Below are 20,258 nucleotides of genomic sequence, written 5' to 3' on the forward strand. Positions count from 1 at the left end.
TTCCTGAAACTTCTCTAACACAAGGTCTTCCTGTGCCTTTGCTTCAAACCCACCCACTCCCCTCTAGGTTTCTGCAGCCTACTTTTTTCAGAATCAAATAACCCTTAGCTAAGCCTGTCCATCAACAGTCACACTGTTGACCATTTTGTCCTTCTTGGAACTTTCTCCTCTTGGTTTCCATTACATTACATCCTCCTTCTCCCCCGGTGTCCCCAACCGCTCCTCTTGGCTCTGTTACAGGTTCATTTTCTTCTTCCCTCATTGCTTTCTCTGAAAGTAGAGATTTCCCAACATGGGGGAAGGGCATTAGAGAAGTAGCAACCAGGCCATCTCCTGACAAACCCTTCTAGGGCTTCTCCAAAGTCAACAGGAGTCAACAGGACACAGCTGGAGTCCTTGGCGTGGCACTCACGGCCTCCCGGTCCTGTGGCTCCCTGCATTTCTCTGCCAACCCTCAGTCTCCAGGCAAATCTCTCTCCCATCACCGGTGAACACACCCAATGACAGTGCCCAGCTTTCACCAACATGCTTCCTGCTCCTGCTGTCTCTTGGATGACCCCATCCAAATCTTGTTCACCCTCTCCTCCTCCCTAAAGCCTTCCCGACCTGCCCCAACTTAAAAGGCTCTTTCTTTCTGGGGATTCCTATGCAATCTACTGTATATACCACTCCCTGGTTCCTCACATCATCCCCCTTGCTTACTTGGTTCTCTTTTTTTTTTTTTTTTTTTGCGGTACGCGGGCCTCTCACTGTTGTGGCCTCTCCCATTGCAGAGCACAGGCTTCGGACGCGCAGGCTCAGCGGCCATGGCTCACGGGCCCAGCCGCTCCCCTGCCTCGGCAGGCGGACTCTCAAACCACTGCGCCACCAGGGAAGCCCTGGTTCTCAAGTGTGTATGTTTTGTCTCCACCGGAGGGCATCCTTGCTCCCCTTTAGACTAGCCGCTTCCTCCCCCAAAGTAGGTATTGATACATGTTTGCTGACTGAAAGGTGTGAGGCAACATCCCAGAATAACCACTATTTAACCTGGGTTCGGTTGGATGTGAAGGCATCCCATCTGCACCTTAAAGGAGTGTCTGCAGGTCTCCAGCTAGACGTTTAGGACACTGTCGGGTAAGGGTCTGGGGCTCAGAGGATTAAATCCGGTATCACCAGCCTGTGCCGTGTATCACATCCTTGAGACTAGGTGGGACTGTTCAATGAATGGGAGTCCACGGCTGAGACCACAGACTCTTCCAGAGGTGGAGCAGCAAAGGAGGAGAGACGGGAAAAGGACCAATAACACCCAAACTCTCTCCTTGGGACCTCTCTTATGCACTTACCACTTTCAGACTTTTTTTGAATGATTTGGGCACAAGTCATAAGTGTCCCAGGAAAGGGTGCACTCCTGGAGAGAAAGGACAGTGTCCAAATTCTAAGCCCTTCTCTGCATCTTTTTTGGCCGTTAGACAGACATAGACACACAAGCCCGGGCACTTGGCATTTGGTAAAAAAAAAAAAAAAAAAATGCTGGTTGAATAGAAGCATGAATCTTTACCAAATACCTGTGTTAGGTTCTGGGGACATCATGGGGTGTCCTTGCCTTTAAGAACTTCAGCCCAGTGGGGGACTCAGATGTAACCACTGAACAAATATAACGGACACCTCCTAAGTGCCAGGCCTTGTGCAAGAGTGAGACAAGAAAAAGGCAGCCAGGGTCCTCACACTCATGAAACTCACACTTGGATACTACCCTGTGGGCATTACAGTCTTAGTCTGGGGGAAAACTGTGGATAGATAGACAGATAGATAGAAATATACATACCGGGCTTCCCTGGTGGCGCAGTGGTTGAGAGTCCGCCTGCCAATGCAGGGGACACGGGTTCGTGTCCCGGTCCGGGAAGATCCCACATGCCGCGGAGCGGCTAGGCCCGTGAGCCATGGCCACTGAGCCTGCACTTCCGGAGCCTGTGCTGCGCAACGGGAGAGGCCACAACAGTGAGAGGCCCACGTACCGCAAAAAAAAAAAAAAAAGAAAGAAAGAAATATACATACCCTCACAAAAGGAAAAACATTAGAGGAGAATGTCAGAGCTGGAAAGAACTTCAAAGAACATACAGTCTACTTGCAGATGAGACTGAGAGCCAAGGAGCACCAATGACTTCATCATAGTTACAAAGCGACAAAGCTGGTGTGTGACAGGGCTAGGCTCAACCTTGGGCTCAGTGCTCACCACACACACACACACACACACACACACACACACACACACACACACTAAATTAAACATGATCAAAACACAGACAGTGAATATATGAGTGACACGGTCCATCATGCTGCTGTACTTGCCAACTCTGTACTTGTAACACCCAGCACAGCTGCCTGTCCTTCACGAAAACTGCCAAGCTGTCCACCAACATCTACTGAGAACTAGAATTCTTTATCCTCGCTCCCAAATTAGTTTTAGGTGGGAGTCTTCAGTGATTAAAATCACCCCAGCTGGATGGCAAGGTGACCAGCTTGTGTGTGTGCGCACGCGCGCATGCGTGTGTATGTGTGTCTGTCTGTCTGTCTGTTTGGAGCTGATCTCCAACATCTGAGCCCCAGGGCACCCCTCGTCCGCATCAGGCCACTTATTGGCTCTGTGCACCTTTGCTGTGTCGGCCCCTTCTAGTCGCAGGCCCCCTCCAGTGTCCCGAGGTCTGGGGATGGAGGTCAGGCTTCCAAAAGGGACGCAGTCTGCACATTCATGAGTGGATATATCCCCCCTGCCAAGTTGCAAGAGGTAGATTTTCCTAGGATCACACTGCTGTTTTCTGAGACCCCCTGCTCTCCTGCCCGCCCTTTGCCTGTGGGCTGTAGGCACTGCTCCCCGATTCCGTGGGGAGGGGTCATTTCCCCCAGGTTTGGGGAACAGCAGGGTGTGGCTCTGCCCGTCCATGGCAGCTGAGGCCAAGTCTCCCAGGGACATAGTGGCCCATGAGGTAGGCCCACTTCCAAGCATCTCTTTACCAAGTCACTTCTGCTCCCTACGTGGCTCTCAGGCCCGGAGCTCCTGGGCTGAGTCACAGTGCATCAGAGCAAGATGGTTCTCAGGGACCACCCAGCAGGGAACGAGGCCCACAGAGGGAACACTGACCAGAGCCTCACGCGGGGCCAGGACTAGAGCCTCTGTCCTTGACTCTCAAATCAGTCATCTTCGCAGGGAACCAGGCCGCTTCTGGAGGGGTGACTCACATGTCTGGGAGGGGATCTCACAACAGGACCCTCTCGCTGGAGATGTGGGAACAATTCCACAGGTGGCTGTTAATGGCCCAGACAAGCCAGTGGGCAGCTCCAAGGTGGGCCCATCACCAGGGGCTGGTGGCAGCTGCGTGCCCCTCAGGTGTGAGAGGGGCTGGACCCGGAGCTGGGCCCTGCTTGCATCAAAAGATGCGGCTGCCTGGGAGGCCCGGCTGCCAGCCAGTGGGCAGGTGGGCAGGAGGCGCCTCAGGGTGGAAACAGCTTGGCTGGCAGAGCGGACCCTGGCACCTGGCCACTGGTGGCAGCGCGCCTTAGCAGACCTGTTTTCTTGTTTAAGTATCGTCCCCGCCAACCTCCACAAAACATAACATCACCGTGTTTTGCTTTGAGCGGGGATAGTGAACCTTTGCCAGCAGATGTGCTTCTCAGATTGGTGCGGCCCTCGGAGGACAGTCTGAGGCCAGCCTCCCCCGGGGAAGGCCATCCTGGAAGGAGCAGCCCACTCTTCTGGGCACTTTATTTTTTTCCACTTGGGTAAAAAAAATCCTGATTCCTCCACAGATGCCCCCAAGGCCAAATACTGACTGCCTGCCTGGCTTTTCCATCTCAGGTAGAGGGGGTGGCTCTTCCTGGCCCCCGGGGAGAATGAGGGTCTCTGCAGGGAGGTGGGCTGGGAATCAACCCCGCCTTCCCCGCAGCTCTGCGGCCCGGGCCCTGGGAGGTTATGGAAGATCCTAGAAGGTTTCCCAAAAGTGGAGGAAAAACACACAAGAGCTGCCCTGAAGGCGTCAGCGGACAGGAATTCGGCCCCAGGTGGCGGTGAGGCTGCCGTCTGAGGGAAAAGGAGGGAGAGGGGCAGGACTTGGGTTTCTTGCTCAGAGCCCATAGCCTCCCAGTCAGCAGGCCAGGAAGACGCTGGGACCCGACGACCTGCTTCAGCCGGTCCTCCTCACAGACCTCCTCTCAATACCTGTTCACATCAGCTCCTTCCTCCGCAGCTTAGAGGAGTCGCATTGCCTCGCTGAGTTTCAGAAAGGCGGGCCGTGTGTTCCTGACTCCCTTCCCGGGAGCTGGGTGTCTCCTCCGTTTCAGGGGACTTCGGCCCTGCCTGGCTTTTCCCCGGTCTGTTTTCCCCCAAAGAGCTCTTCTGGAAAGTTGGCGGAGCCAAACCACTCTGAGAATGTGCAGCCTCTTACCATCACCATCAAGGTCCAGAGCGGCGTGGGCCCCAAGCCTGTGGTGAGATGTGGCCTCAGACCTTTCCAGAGGCTTCTGGTAATGACCTGCCCCAGGACCGCTGCCTGGGCACAGGACACTGCACAGATGTGGTAGCTGAGAGCAGGAACCTGGTGAGTGAGGCTCCTCTCTGCTGCTAAGGGAACTCCCTGGGGCTGATGATAACTTGCTTGCCTCGTCCCAGATAGATCAAGACGTGGTGAGGCCACCGGGAAGCACAGACAGAGGGACCAGAGGCCGGAGGGAAGGAAGAGGGATGTATGCATCAGCAAGCACACCGGCCTGGAAGTCAGGAGCCCTGGGCCGGTCCCCCTGACGAGCTGTGAATCTCAAGCAAGTCCCTTCTCTCATCCACAGTCTCAGCAATGTAATTTGCGGGGCCCAGTGCAAAATAAAACTGCTGGGCTCCCTTGTTAAAAAATTATTAATAGTTTCCAGACAGCGACAGCAGAGCACTGAACCTCATGTGGTGCCCTGGGCCCCTGGGGGACTGCACAGGTGACACACCCATGAGGCTGGTCCTACCTGCTTGGGCCTCAGTTTCCGCAACTATACAACATGGAGGCTGTGATCCATCAGAGGTTTACCCGTGGAGCCTTTTCTTCACAGGAACCCTCAAACCCTTCTATGCAAATGAAGCGGCTTCGCCAACGCCAACACCACCTGACGGCACAGCGGAAAGCCCTGCAGATGACCCCGGAAGTCCTTTACCGTTGCAACATTCAGTTAAGCTATCTGAAGGATTATCGTAAAGCAGGTGAGGGAGCATCAAAACCCCGAAGTTCTCTGCCCCACAGTATGACTCCAAAGCCTGTTTCTCCCTTAGCCTGAGAATGACGGTGAAGACCAGGGGTGCACTCTCCCGGGCCTCGAGTAAACCAGGCCCGGGGATGAGCATCAGGGACCAAGTTTGGTTCTTGTTTCCATCCCAAGAACTGGCTGCAAGGACCACTGTGGTAATGCCCACTGGCCTGGGGAGAGCTCAGGCCTGCACCACTGATCTCCCCCTACTGCTCTGCGCCCAGGAGGTCAGAGGACGGTCAGCCAGGGTTCAGAGGTCAGGAAGGGCTGGGCCTGGGCTGAGAAACCCAGACACCGCAGGTCTCTCCTAGGGAAAGGGTGGAAGTTCCCGGAGGAGAATCCTGGGCCTGGCGCTGGGCAAAAGGCTAGGTGAGGGCCGCAGCAGCCTCTGAGATGGGTCCTCGGATGGGGTGATGCTGATAGAAGGTTGGGCTGGTAACATCGTTCTGTGCTGACAGGTTAAAGGGATCAGATACTTCTCTGGATTTACAACGGCTTTTCGGGAAAGAGCAATGGACGGTGAGCACATTCTGCATCCTCCCTCTCCTCTCCCTTGCCTCTGGACTTCAGGGCTCCATCCTGTCTTCCCAATACCTTTCTCCGGAGGATACGAAAGAGAAGCCCACGCACTTCCTACCGGGTGAGTCCTCCGGTCCTCGCCCGCCCTCAGAGAGAGGTGCCCACCGCGCCCGGGCAGGGTGAGGGGTCCCGCAGGGGCTCGCCTCGGAACTCCCGCGCGCGGGCGGGCTTACCTTTCATGGTCCCCGCTCCGGGGCCTCGGGAGGGCCCCGCCGGAGGCGGCTCGGCGGCCGTGCGACCCGGGCTGAAGCCGACGGGTCCCGGGAGGGCACGTATCGATAGCCGCCCTACGCGCCGCCCGCAGGAGTGGGGCTCGGTGCCGGAGTCACGCCGGAGCCCCGGCTGCGGAGGCGGCGCGCCGAGAGGAGGGTCCGCGGGGTCGCAGGCTGGGGGCGCCGCGCCCCGCCGCCCATGCCGCCGCCGCGCTTCCCGTGGAGGCCGGCGAGGCGAGGGCTGCGGCCGCCCCCGGCCCCGCGCGCCCGCCCTCCCTCCCTCCTCGTCACTCCTTGGGCCCCGGCCCAGATCAACTTCCTCGCTCTTTTCAAAAGTGCCGCGGCCGGGCCTCTTTGTGCCGCCGCGGGCCCCCGCGCCCCGCACGGCCCCCCCGGAGTCCCCTCGCGCGGGGAAGGCCCCGAGCCCCGCCCACCGACCGCCTCCGGGAGCCGCTGCACTGGGGATTGGGGGCGCAAGGAAGGCTCTTCCAGAGCAATCGTTCGCGCGGTGGGGGCCGCCTGGTGGCTGGGGGCTCTCGATTTTCGCCCTGGACCTTTTCCTCACCCATCTGCGGGGTAGAGGGACTGTTAAAGTGAGGATCCCCGGGTTCCGGCCCCAGCCCCTCACGACCTCCGGACTGCCTGGGACTGTCCCCGTTTTAGCACTGAAAGTCCCACATCCCTCGGTCCGGGGCGGACCCAGACGGTTGGTCAGGCCAGCTCTGCCACTCCGGGTGAGTGACTTTGGGCGGCCACTCCATGTCTCCAAGCCTCGGTTTTCTGCCGGAGAAAACTGGGCCCTGAGCGCTCCCAACTTCTGTGACTTTGTTCCTGGAGAGGCCTCTGGTATAAACAGTGACATCTGAGGGAAACGGGCCTCAGGCAAAGGAGTGGTGACTCTCTCGTCCGAGGCCCTCCTCCGGGAGCGGGAGTGTGGGGAACATTCCACACTGTCCCGGACTCCCTGAGGTTGCATCCTGTGAGGAAAGACAACAATTTAACAAGTAATGGTACTGAGGCGTGATGGCCATGGTGGCAGGATGGGGCAGGGGGGGACGGACCACACAGTGGGGACCACCTGGCCTGGCCTCTTTCCATTGCTACGTCAGCCCCTTTCGCACATCTCCACACCTCCATGCCCACCCCCATTTGGCCCTTGGAGTAAAGTAGGTGAGGTCAAAGGGGCAGAGAGACTTTCTCCTAAGCCTGGGAGCTGAGAAGGGGCCAAGGACAGCCCCCCCCAGCCCCCCACCCCCGCCCCATTCACAAATCCCAGCCAGTCAGAGAGGGAGATGCTCAGCTCTCTCTAATCTCCTCCCCTTCCCAATGGCAAGTTTCAGTTCAAGGAGTGCATTCTTTCTGTGATCTCAGCAGAACCTCACCGTGGCCTTGAGAGAGGGAGCCAGGAACCTACTGCCCATTTTACAGGTGAAGAGACTGAGGTTCAGAGAGGATTTTGCCTACCTGGTAGTAGTCACGAGGTACTCCTGGGGCTTTGAATCTGGATTCCAAGTCTGCCACATGAGCCTCAGTCTCCCAGACTGTGGCAGGGATCAGGAGGCTGCTTTGTAAACACCAGGGAGTTAGCCACCCGCAAAGCATCCTTTAGGCAGTTTACCTATATATTAATTAATTTAATTGTCTTAGCAGCCCTATGAGATAAGCACCATTATAGTCCTAATTTTTCAGAAGGTAGATATTGCGCTTAGTGTCACGTAGCTAGTAAGTGGACATCTTGGGATTTGAACCCAGGGAGGCCGAATCCAGCGCCTTTGTCCTTAGCCACGGTGCACCACCCTGCCTCTCACAGAAGCTACTCAAATATTTGTCAAAGAGAGAACAGACAAATGACCCTTGGTTTTCTCCATGCTTTCTTTAGTTGACTACATCCAAGATGTCTGGTGAGAAAAAGGTCCTAACCTTGTATGTGGGAGGATCCTCTCCCACCACCTCGCCCCCTTGGGATTGGAGGATGTATGTATGTGTTGCTATGGTAATGCAGATGCATCAGTAGAGAAATGAAATATACTGGTGTCTGGCTGTAGATGGACCCTGGATGAGCAGAGCTGGACCCAGCCCTGAAGAGGTTCAGAGGATGAACTCCTGCTCCCAAAGGACTGTGGGATCAAGGTCAAGATCACAGATGAAGAAGGGAGGAGACCGGATTTCCTGGAAATTTCACCAGCCTTTGGGTGAGAGTTTTCAGCTGTAATTTCAGGCAATTTCTGTGAACAGCCAGAGGGGTGAACCCAGGGTCAACTGGGATAACTCCCCCTGAGAGACCAGATTATGGAACTGTTAGGATGTGGCTCAGCTGGGACTTGAGTGCAGAGGCATGGACAGCACCAGACAGGGTAGGCAGGGTGGGATGGGCTACAGAAGGTTGCTTAATATTGTTTTTAACTTGAGTTTGGTTGGGGAAGGTGTGGGGACATTTGATAGCAGCACATACGCCATACTTATGTTGAAAGTCAAAGGAAATCGGTAAAGAGCAGAGGTCATTTAGAGGAAAAAAAATGGAATCACTAGTGGTGGAAACTTCATGTATTATTAATGAAGGTACAAAGTCTCAACTCAGTCCTTTTTTTAAATTGAAGTATAGCTGATTTATAATATTGTGTTAGTTTCAGGTGTACAGCAAAGTGATTCAGTTATATATGTGTGTGTGTGTGTGTATTATATATATATATATATTTCAGATTATTTTCCATTATAGGTTATTACAAGATAGTGAATATAGTTCCCTGAGCTATACAGTAAATCCTTGTTGCTTACCTATTTTACGTATAGTAGTGTGTATCTGTTAATCCCATATCCTTAATTTATCCCGCCCCCTTTCCCTTTTGGTAACCATAAGTTTGTTTTCTATGTCTGTGAGTCTGTTTCTCTTTTGTATATAGATCCACTTGTATTATTTTTTAGATCCCACATATAAGTGATATCATATAATATTTGTCTTGCTCTGTCTGATTTACTTCACTAAGCATAATATTCTCTAGGTTTATCCATGTTGCCGCACATGGCAGTACTTCATTCTTTTTTATGGCTGAGTAATATGACATATATATGCCGTCTTCTTAAGCCAGTTGTCTGTTGATGGGCACTTGGGTTGTTCCACTTCACTTCTTGAGCACTGTTGTGATTTACTCAGAACAAAGTCTCCTAGGGAGCTCCCCAGACTTTCCTTTCTATTTTCTACTTCAGGCAAAAGAACCCCCCAAAACTCTCTTTCTCCTAAAACTCAATTCCTCGACCAGTGCCCTTGATCCCTTCCCTCCCCCCCACCCAAGCGCCTCTCCAGCATTAGGGCATTGTTGCCACTTTTCCTTCTTAGAATGTGGCTTCAGCCCTCAATGCTCACTGAAATTGCTCCCTTCCTCCTAGTTGCCAAATACAATAGCCTTTTCAAAATCTGTACCCTCGTTAACCATGTTGTAGCTTTAACACTGTATTAGTCAGGGATCTCCAGAGAAATAGAACCAACAGCCAGCAGGCTGGAGACCCAGGAAAGAGTTAACGTAGCAGCTCAAGTCCAAAGGCAGTCTGCTGGCAGAATTCCCCCTTTCGTGGGAAAAGTCAGACTATTTCCCCTTGAGGTCTTCAACTGATTAGAGAAGGCCCACCACACACTGGAGGGTGTTCTGCTTGACTCAAGTCTACTAATTAAAATGATCTCATCTAAAATACATTTTCACATCTAGAAGCATCTAGAATAATGACTGACCAAATATCTGGGTACCATAGCCTAGCCAAGTTGACACATAAAATTAACCATCACAAACCATTGGCAGCTCCTTCTTGAATCTCTCTTTTCCCCTAGTTTATCTTATCCTACTTACTTCCGGTTCTCCTTCTGAATTTCTCTGACTCCTTTTTTTTTTACTAAGGGCCTTTCCTATTTGGTACATTTTCTGAATGTAGACATTCCTTACTCTTATATTAGTTAGTTGGTGTGAGTAAAATTCACTGCTGTGGCAACAACACACTATCTTAATAGTGTGTTGGTAAATTAAGTTAATAATTATCTTAATAGTGTGTTGGTAAATTAAGTTAATAAACTTAAACAAAAGTTTATTTCTCACATGACAATCCAGTTTGGGTTGGACAGTTCTCTTCCAGATGGTGACTCAGGGACCCAGGGACCTTCCAACTTGTATTACCACTGTCTTCAACAAATGGCTTTAAGGTGGCTGCAAAACAGAAGAGAGAATGGAGGATCATGCATAGGAGAATTTTAAGGGCTGGGCTGGTATACAGCACTTCTGCCCCTATTCCATTGGCCAGAGCCCCTCATTGTGAGAGGCCTTGAAAATAGACTTCGCTGTGTGCCCTGGATAGAGGGAGAAGCACAGATCAGGGAGCACGGGCATTCTCCGTTCAGACCACCTTCGTGGTCACCAAATACCTGTTTGCTCCTTTCTTTTTGCACATAAAACATGTTCATTCCTCCCCAGGAAGGCAACTCCAAGTATGCCCACCACTGAGCTCTAAGTTCAAGCTCTCCCTGTAAGTCTGTCTTTTCCTTCAGGTCTGGGAGTGGCTCCAGTCCAAATGGAGGAGCCTGGATCAGATCATCACAATAAAAACACACATTCAGAAAAGGGAAGAATGAAAGACACACAGTAGCTACGGGTCTGTGGAAATTTCGAGATCCCACAGGTGCTCTAAAGGCCCCTAATCCTGGGGTGGGGGAAGTTCTTTGCTTAGGCCCTCATTCAACTCTGGAGGAAATTTCTTGTCCATTATGTTCTGGGCTATGCCCTCTAGAAGGTTCTTCCTGCTTACCACCCTCCTGGGACACATCTGAAGTGGATGCTGCGGGTGGGAGGTGGTGAGCCTTCCCTGAGAGCTGCTTAACTCTCACAGTCCCTTACCTCCTGGAGCAAGGTTGTTTTTCATCTCCAACTGTCAAGATGACAGGTAAAGGTCTAGGCATGTGGGGTTTTGTTTGTTTCCCAAGAAAGTCCCTCAAAATTCTAGCAAAGTCTCATCTATTTGCTTCGAGTCAGTGTCGTGGGCCAGTGACCACACCCAGAGTTTTTTCCTAGAAATAGTTCTCCAACTGGCTTTATTTCTTTGTTTCCCCTCCCCTGTGCCTCTCTCTGTTTCTCAGAGGGCAGTTAACTACCTTGATGCTCCAAGACTTGACTGGGAAAGTCATCCTTAATCTGACCTTTTCACCAAGTCTAGGTCTTAATGGGTCTTTGCTGCTAGAAAGCTTTCCAATCTTATTTTCTGCCATTTGGGATCTAGAAGCAGTCGATGTTTTCCTCTTACAGGCTCAAATTTTCTACTCTCCCCATTCCCTCTTATTTCTCTTTGCAAACCATCCACTTCCCCAGAGCTCATCTCTGCCTTGTATTGCTTTACCAAGTACAGCCAGGAGCAGAAGTCACACACTCTCACTTTCTTTCTTTTCTAACCAGTGCCCCCTGGACAGGCCTACTTAGTAAGCATGGGGTCTGCTATCCCAGATAACATAGGCACAGTTTACCCAATGTTTTGCCACTGCATAATAAAGGTTTTCATCTTTTCAGCTTCTGGTGCCAGGCTCCTCACATCCGGCTGCCCAATGCTAAGTTAATGCTACGTATTTATGTTTCTATTACAATGGCATCCCGTTTTAAGATAGCGATTTCCATAGCAGTGAAAGCAAGGAGCACAGGCTCTAAAAAGTAACTGCAAGGTTTTAATGACAGTATAGTAATGGTTTATTTCTCATTCGTATCACAATCCGTTGCAGGTCGGGTAGTTCTTTTACAGATGTTGACTTAGGGATGCAGGCTTCTTCCATCCTGTGATGCTGCCATCTTTCAGTAAGCGGCCTCCGAGGTTGCTGTAGAAGGGGAACAGAGACTGGAGGGCTGTGGGTTGAGATGATCACGGGACAGGACTTGACGAGGCATACAGTCACTACGAGCCACATTCCAGTGGCTAGAACTCAGTCACATGGCCCCAACCAAAGGCAAGGGACTGCAAGGAAAGGAGGAAACGTGGATACTGGTGAGTCCTACCATACGTTTACAATCCTCTCCCCAACCCAGACCTTTCAAAGTTTTTTGCCCTTTCTTCTTCAATAGCATGGATTCCAACTCCATGCAGTGTTACTGCCTTGTTAATGCGAGTGTTTCACCCAAATCATGAATCCTTTGGAAGCCAAAGAGTAAAATACTTTTTGGAAGCCTTCTGTACTCACCACGATACCACCTTTCAATGTTTGAAAGGACGAGAGGGCCAGTCCAGGGTAATTCATAGCAGCACTCCAGCAACGTTGGTCATAAAGGAACATCTAAATCCCATTTTCCTATTGGCTTCAATTTAAAATAAGAAATAGAATTCCCTGGTGGGGGGGGATCTATCAACATTCTCAACTGAAGACTTATCCAGAGAAAAATTAAGTTGGCCTCTTTTTGCCCCATTCTCTGAACTATGTGATCCTTTCATGATTTTTAAGTTTCCTATATTTTATTGCTTCCTCCCAGAAATTTCCCTAAGATTCATTCTGTGTTTGGGATTCTTGCCTCACTTTACACTTACCAATTCTGGCATTTTTAAAAAAATATTTTTAAATTTTTTGGCTGCGTTGGTTGCTACACATGGGCTTTCTCTAGCTGCGGCGAGCAGGGGCCACTCTTCGTTGCAGTGCGCAGGCTTCTCATTGCGGTGGCTTCTCTTGTTGCGGAGCACGGGCTGTAGGCGCGAAGGCTTCAGTACTTGCAGCATGCAGCCTCAGTAGTTGTGGCTCGTGGGCCCTAGAGCGCAGTCTCAGTAGTTGCGGTGCACGGGCTTTGTTGCTCTACAGCATGTGGGATCTTCCCGGACCAGGGCTCGAACCCGTGTCCCCCGCAAACTACTGAGCCTGCACTCTAGAGCCCGCGAGCCACAACTACTGAGCCCGCATGCCACAACTACTGAAGCCTGCATGCCTAGAGCCCGGGCTCCGCAATAAGAGAAGCCACCACGATGAGAAGCCTGTGCACCACAACGAAGAGTAGCCCCTGCTCGCCACAACTAGAGAAAGCCTGCGCACAGCAACGAAGACCCAACGCAGCCAAAAATAAATAAAATTTTAAAAAGTAATAAAATGACATTTAAAAAAAGCAAAACTAGGGTGAGACTGCTAACAAAATAAATGGAATCTTAGACGGCACTAATTGAAAAATTAATTCAGGTAATTTAACAAGTATTTATTAAATAAATACATACTGCATGCTGGGCTATGTCTTAGAGAATGGGAGCACAAAGCTGAATGAAAGAGGGGAAACGTTTGAACTATCATCTGATCAATTTCAGTACAATATACTTAGTCAGGATTTTTCAAACTTTTCCACTGCCATAATGATAGAAGTAGCAAAAATATCTTTGAAATCTTTCCTTTTATTTAAAAAATGATATAAAAGTTGCATGCCATAGCATGATGAAACAACGTTTGTTTTAATATAAAAATAATGGTTTTCCTGGATTGGGAGTGGGTTGGTGGCAGGCTGGAGAAATGGTGAGGAACATGGCAGAGGACTCTGCATTAGTACTTTTGTACTATTTGATATTTTTAAATTATATGCATACAAGACTGATAAAAAAATTCATTTAGAAATAAAAATAACAGTTTAAATGACTTCTAGAATATGTTATGCTTCTAAATAGGAAGAAAGAATATAAAAATGTGAATTCTTCCAAAACTATTATGTACTTTTAGTGAAATTATAATTACAATATCATTTTTTTTCAACTGGGCAGAATTAAATGAACATTTATAGAAAAGAATTAATGTCCAAGAACAACCAAGAAAATTTGTAAAGGAAGAGCGAGGGAGATTACCTTCTCAACATTAAATACTGTTTTAAAGTCATGTGATAAAAACAATATATTACACATGAACAAAGAAATCAGAGGAATAAACTAGAAAGTCATTAAAAAATCTGAATATAAAAATTAACACAGTAGAAAGCTAGAAGAAAATTAGAATAACTGTCTATATTTTATTTGCACCTTATTTCCTTTATTGTTCTTTTTCTCAGTGTTACCCAATAGCGCTCTCTTTTTATAGACAGACGAAAGCTGACAGCCCCTGGGATCTTTTCCCAAATAAATACTGATTAGTTAATGGGCTATAAACTACAGTTAATCTCACTGTTGTCCTGAGTGTATTCATAACTTAATATTTCTTTGACAACCCAGGAGTTGTATTAGGCATTTGCAGGGCCTTACACTTGCTCTCACGTCTGTCTTTTGTGGTGTATTAGATGCACTTGTCTAGGTTAAAATTTTTAGGGACTTCCCTGGTGGTCCAGTGGTTAAGGCTTCACCTTCCATTGCAGGAGGTGCAGGTTTGATCCTTGGTCAGGGAGCTAAAATCCCACATGCCTTGCAGTAAAAAAAGAAAACCCAAAACATAAAACAGAAGCAATATTGGAACAAATTCAATAAAGAGTTAAAAAATGCTCTACATCAAAAAAAATCTTAAAAAATTTTTTTAAAGTGTATTTTGAAAGAATGTTAATGAAAGCATCACTTCCTAATATTATTCTATAGCATTTAATATTTCCATTGCTGTTATATTTTTGCTTTTCTGAGGATAAGGCCCTATCTATCTATCATCTATCTATCTATCTATTTCTGTTTATCATCTATCTATCATCTACTATTTATTCTATCATCTATTATATCTATCATCTATCTATACCTATTTATCTCTAACTCTATCATCTATCTATATTCTGTTTATGTATCATCTATTGTATCTATCATCTCTATTATCTATCTATCTCTAGCTCTACATCTAACTATCTGTCTCTCTAGCTATGTGACATCTATCTATCTATATCTAACTATACCCAATCTACACTATGCAGTATTTGGGCATGTATTACATAATAGACATCTACCTAATAATTTTTTCATTTTAATTTTTTTGTATTGAAGTATAGTTGATTTACAATACCATATTAGCTTCAGGTGTATAGCATAGTGATATAGTATTTTTAACAGTCTATATTTTAGTGAGAGGAAGACCTTCTTAAGCAAGATAGGAGACCTAGAAACTATAAAGGAAAAGATAAATTTCACTACTTAAAAAATTTTAAGAGCTTCCATAATCAAAGGTAAAAGACACACGACAGCTTTGGTAAAAACATTTGCAACACACATAGGATTACCTCATTTATTTAAAGAGCTCCTATACACTGGTAGAAAAAAAAGAATGCATTGTAGATCAACTATACTTGGATTTAAAAAAACAACGAATAACCCAATAGAATGAGCAAACAATATGAATAAGCAAGTCACAGAAACAGAAACTTTATTTTAAAATGAATAGTTGAAAACTATAAACAGGCAAAGAGATTAAGGGAGCAAAATGTCATTTTCTCCCACTGGAGTGGCAAAAATTCAAAAGGACAATATCCAGCCTTATGGTCACATAGGAAATGGGGTTTCTCAGAGACAGTGGGAGTAGCTGCTACTTTTTGGGAAAATCGTCAGCCAGTATGTAGTAACATTAAGACAAAACATTCTCTTTTACCCTACAGTCCCAATTTGAGAATCTCTTATACCAATAAAGGCACCAACATATTAGGATATATGCAGAAGTCCGTTTATTGTGGCACAGCTTATAGTGACAGAAAAAGTTGGCATGGGAGAATGGCTGAATAAAATATGTACAGTAGTTACTGAAAAGATCTATCTAAGCATTGACTTGGAGGGCTAGCCATAATATTTTATTACGTGGAAAAGAGCATGTTGCAAAGCAGCACATATAATCTGATTTTATATTTATTTTAAAGAGAAAAGAAAAAAGAAAAATCGCTTATACATTTGTATATGTAGTATATATTATATACTATATATATTATATATAGTATATATATTATATATATTATATTATATAATATATATATAATTATATTATATATATATATAATATATTATATATATTATACATACACACACATTCTAAATACAAATGTAAATAGACATCCATTGCTTTAGAAGCACGAGATTTAGAGGGGAACTGAAAAAAGACAGGGAGAAAGAAAGAAAGAGAGAGAGAGAATGAAGACTGATAACTCACTAAATAGTAACTTTTCTCTCTAAATCTTTGAGTAAAACTAGAGCCACTTGCTTCTGTGTCTTTGTGTACAGCCGGCATACCATAGCCTGCCCCGGGGGGCCAGTATAAACCCATTTGAGGATCACAGTTTGTTAAAACATCATGTAAAAGTAAGCAGAGGGGTTCCAGGAACTTCATATCAAATCACATGTAGTGATAGTCTTTGATCGCTGCCCCCTCAGCTGGCCAACCAAAGCTGGTGTCTTCCGTTTGTTGCTAAAGCCACGCTAGAGAGACGATGACAGGGTGGAGCACCCTAGGGGCAGGGACAAGCAGAGCGAGGGTCTGGTGACCTCACTCTATGAAAAGGAAGTACATTTGAGATAGAATATTTGTTTTCAAATACTTAGAGGGCCGTCTCGCAGGGAACAGAGAAGAGACGCAAGGAAGCAGGTTTCAACTCGGTGTAAAAACCTGCTAACTAAGATTCCTTTGACCTCCAGTTTTCTCTTCTATAAAGTGAGACTAATACCGCACACTCTAGCAATGACATAGAGATGCAGTAGGGATCAGATGGGGCAAAGTGTAAGCTAGGAATTCATAAACTGGAAAGCAGTGGTCCTCAACGTTGGCTGTGCATTAAAATGACTTGGAGGGTTTAGGAAATCCTGATGCAATCTCCGGCTGTACCCAGATCACTTCAATCATGACTTCTGGAGGTGGGATTCAGGCATGGTTAATTGTTAAAGTTTCCAGGTAATTATATTGTACAGTTCCAATGAGAATCACTGATCTAAAATAATTATCCGTTGGATTCCAGGTGGTTGTGGAAAACGTAGATTTGACCTGAGGCAGATCTGGGGGCCAATTTTAAAAAACGCCCATTAGTCTAAGAATTGCAGCTAAAGGTTAGCGTTGACCAGCCCTGGAGTGAGATGCAGCTGGCCCTCTGTATCTGCAGATTCCAAATCTGTGAATTCAACCAACCACAGATTGAACATATTAAAAAAAAAAAAAAAATTCCAGAAAGTTTCAAAGAGCAAAGCTTGAATTTACTGAGATTCTGATAACAATTTACATAGCATTTACATTGTATTTACCAGTGTTTACATATCATTACAGTGTATTGTATATTATAAGCAGTCTAGAGATGATCGCTTATAATATGTATAAGCAAGAAGTATATGGGTGTGAGTAGATTATATGCAATCACTATACCATTTTTTTTTTTTTTGGTACGCGGGCCTCTCACTGTTGTGGCCTCTCCTGTTGCGGAGCACAGGCTCCGGACGCGCAGGCTCAGCGGCCATGGCTCACGGGCCCAGCCGCTCCGTGGCACGTGGGATCTTCCCGGACCGGGGTACGAACCCATGTCCCCTGCATCGGCAGGCGGACTCTCAACCACTGCGCCACCAGGGAAGCCCCCACTATGCCATTTTTGTAAGAGACTTGAGCATCCTTGGATTTTGGTCAATAGCATGATGAACAGTGAAGATAGTTTAAGAAATACTTGTCTACTTATAGGTCCATGATAAGCAACTCAGGAGAGACTAGCCCCAGATTTTTCCCAAAGAGATCTTATTTGGGAAGATAAGGGAAACATATCGGATGGAGTGAATGTTTCTGGACTTTAGGTAGGCCCTGAAAAAGCAGTCAGGATGCCTCCGCATCAGCTGTGGGCTAATTTTATCTCATCTGATTTTATTATCCATGACTTTTTATCAGCCCATGATTGACTGAATACACCCAAATAATAATTAGAGCCTGGAGAGTGATTCTTTTTTTTTTTTAAAAAAAGATTGTTTTATGCCACTAAATTTTGGGGTGGTTTGTTATATAAAAATAAACAACTGTATTAGCTGCGCAAGCTTCAAACATGGGAGCCGTTACAGGGTACTTACTGTTCTTGTCCATTTCCAGCTTGTTCCACTTCTATCAGCAGTGGTTAAGCTGCCGCCCTGTTGGTGGTGCAGAGCTGGGCCGCGGTGGCAAAGGTGGGGTGCACAGCAAAGACATCGCATAGCAGGGGGGAGAGGGTGGGCAAAGCATTAAGAGATGAACAGATCAATGTAAAGCTCTTTACTTTCCCCCAGCCCCCTCTCCGATGGTCCCCGACTCCAAGAAAAACATCAAGCCCAAAACCCCAAACCCGACCGCCTAAGTCCATGATGGGAGAAAAATGATTAAACAGCAGCGTCTGCCAAAATGATGATGAATTCTATATGAATCGGCCAAGTGACTCAGCAGCTAAATAAAAGCTTATCTCGAGTGTCCGGGCAAGGGAGCAGGTGGTCCCACTCTGCTCTGTGGTCAGTCCTCACTGGTATTGGCAGACCCAGGGTTCGAGAGAGGCAAGGTCCGGAAGGCCAAAGGGCTGGGGAAGAATCTTGCACTCAGTGACGACGCAGGCAGCGACAAGCCCGGGGCACCACTGGGAGGAGTGACTAGCTGCCTTCAAATATCTGAAGGGCCAGCAGCCAGGTGATGGATTGGGTTTTCTCTGTGTGGTTCCAGGGGACAGAGCTGGGTTTGGGGTTGTCCCTTGCAGGAGCCAGACTTTGACTCAACAAAGTCTACACACAGCTAACTCTGTAGACGGTTTTACTAGACAATTGCTCCCATGGAGGTAGTGAGCTCCCTGTTGCCAGGGGCATTCAAACAGAGGCAGGATGACCACCTGATGGGAATGTGGCAGCGGTGGCATCAAGTAGTTAAGAATGGGCAGTTAAGAATCAAGTAGTGGAATCTAAAAAAGGGTACAAATGAACTTATCTACAAAACAGAAATAGAGTTGCAGATGGACAAAACAAATTTATGGTTACTGGGGGGAAAGTGGGGAAGGGGTAAATTGGGAGATTGGGACTGACATATACAAACGACTATATATAAAATAGATAACTAATAAGGACCTACTGTAGAGCACAGGGAACCCTATTCAATACTCTGTAATGGCCTATATGGGAAAAGAATCTAAAAAAGAGTAGATATATGTATATGTATAACTAACTGGTTCACTTTGCTGTACACCTGAGACTAACACAACACTGTAAATCAACTATATGCCAAAACAAAAAAAACAAAAAACAGAATCAAGTATTGGGTGAGGGCTGTACCGACTGGCATCTGTGATCTACTTAGACTACTTAAAATCCAGTGATGCATTTATGGTGAACTGTTTTCCTTAAAGTTTAATCTTCTGAGCCTTGTGTGCTTAGCAGCGAGCTAGAGTCATCAAGTGATCTTTCCCAGAGGACCGCAGTCATGGCTGTGAATCATGTTATTTTCTCCCAAACCCTTCTTCCTCTCCTCCCTTCCCCTACTTCAGCTGACTAAGGCAGATCTCCTTGCCTTGTCCTCCAAAGTCCGATTTTTAAAAATATAATTAGTACAGATTTGTGCCTCCTGTGCCAGATGCTGGGGGAGCTGCAGAATAGAAAAGTTACAAGGAACGTGCTCAGAGAGACTTCTGGCCTTGGGCACTGATAAGATGCTAAGGAAGAGGCAGTTGCCATAGAAAATGTAGCTGTTACTGATAATTCAACTTTTTTTTTTTTTTTTTTTTTTTTTTTGCAGTACGCGGGCTTCCCACTGTTGTGGCCTCTCCTGTTGCGGAGCACAGGCTCCGGACGTGCAGGCTCAGCGGCCATGGCTCACGGGCCCAGCCGCTCTGCGGCATGTGGGATCTTCCCGGACCGGGGCACGAACCCGTGTCCCCTGCATCGGCAGGCAGACTCTCAACCACTGTGCCATCAGGGAAGCCTGATAATTCGACTTTTTAAGGAAGATAAAGTGAAGCCTCAGGGGAGAAATATTGTTCCCAATTGTCGATTGATTTTTTTTCCTTCTGAGCTAATGATCTTCTCTCACTTGGCATTGCCTTGGGTTAGGGTGAGGGGGACCTCAGAGATGATACATTCCAGATTCCTCATTGTCCAAAAGGAAGAAACTGAGAACCCAGGAGTGGGGGTTAAAGTCTTTGGTCCAACCAAGGTCACCCAGAGCCTCGGGACAGAGCTGAGACTGTGGTCAGAATTCCATGCGCCCAGCTCAGGTCCTCCCCCCATCCCCTTTTTTCTCACAGGCCTACAAGCTCCCTCTGTGCTCCTTCCTGAAAAGGGTGGGGTCCTAGTTGCCCCTGGACCTTGGGTGACCAGGGACTG

The 20,258-nt window shown here is 47.5% G+C and overlaps 1 protein-coding gene across 4 annotated transcripts in view; it reads right to left on the reverse strand.

The window, feature by feature from the left end:
* Positions 1-6,537, reverse strand: part of SCARA3 (scavenger receptor class A member 3) — a 55,600-nt gene extending 49,063 nt beyond the window's left edge. Inside the window, exons 1-2 of one of the 4 annotated variants that reach the window (XM_079925614.1) lie at positions 6,012-6,459; positions 1,805-1,952 (exon numbers count right to left, since the gene is read on the reverse strand). Coding sequence is in view for 1 of the 4 variants with exons in the window: in XM_079925616.1 (XP_079781742.1) it covers positions 6,012-6,018 (7 nt within the window). In the remaining 3 variants the exon portion in view is untranslated. Of the gene's footprint in view, positions 1-1,804; positions 1,953-6,011 lie in introns of all 4 variants that reach the window. The other 3 variants (XM_079925619.1, XM_079925616.1, XM_079925613.1) reach the window with 3 other exon arrangements.
* Positions 6,538-20,258: the final 13,721 nt, after the last annotated feature.

Source organism: Stenella coeruleoalba (genome assembly GCF_951394435.1).
Source record: "Stenella coeruleoalba genome assembly, chromosome: 7".
NCBI lineage: Eukaryota > Metazoa > Chordata > Mammalia > Artiodactyla > Delphinidae > Stenella > Stenella coeruleoalba.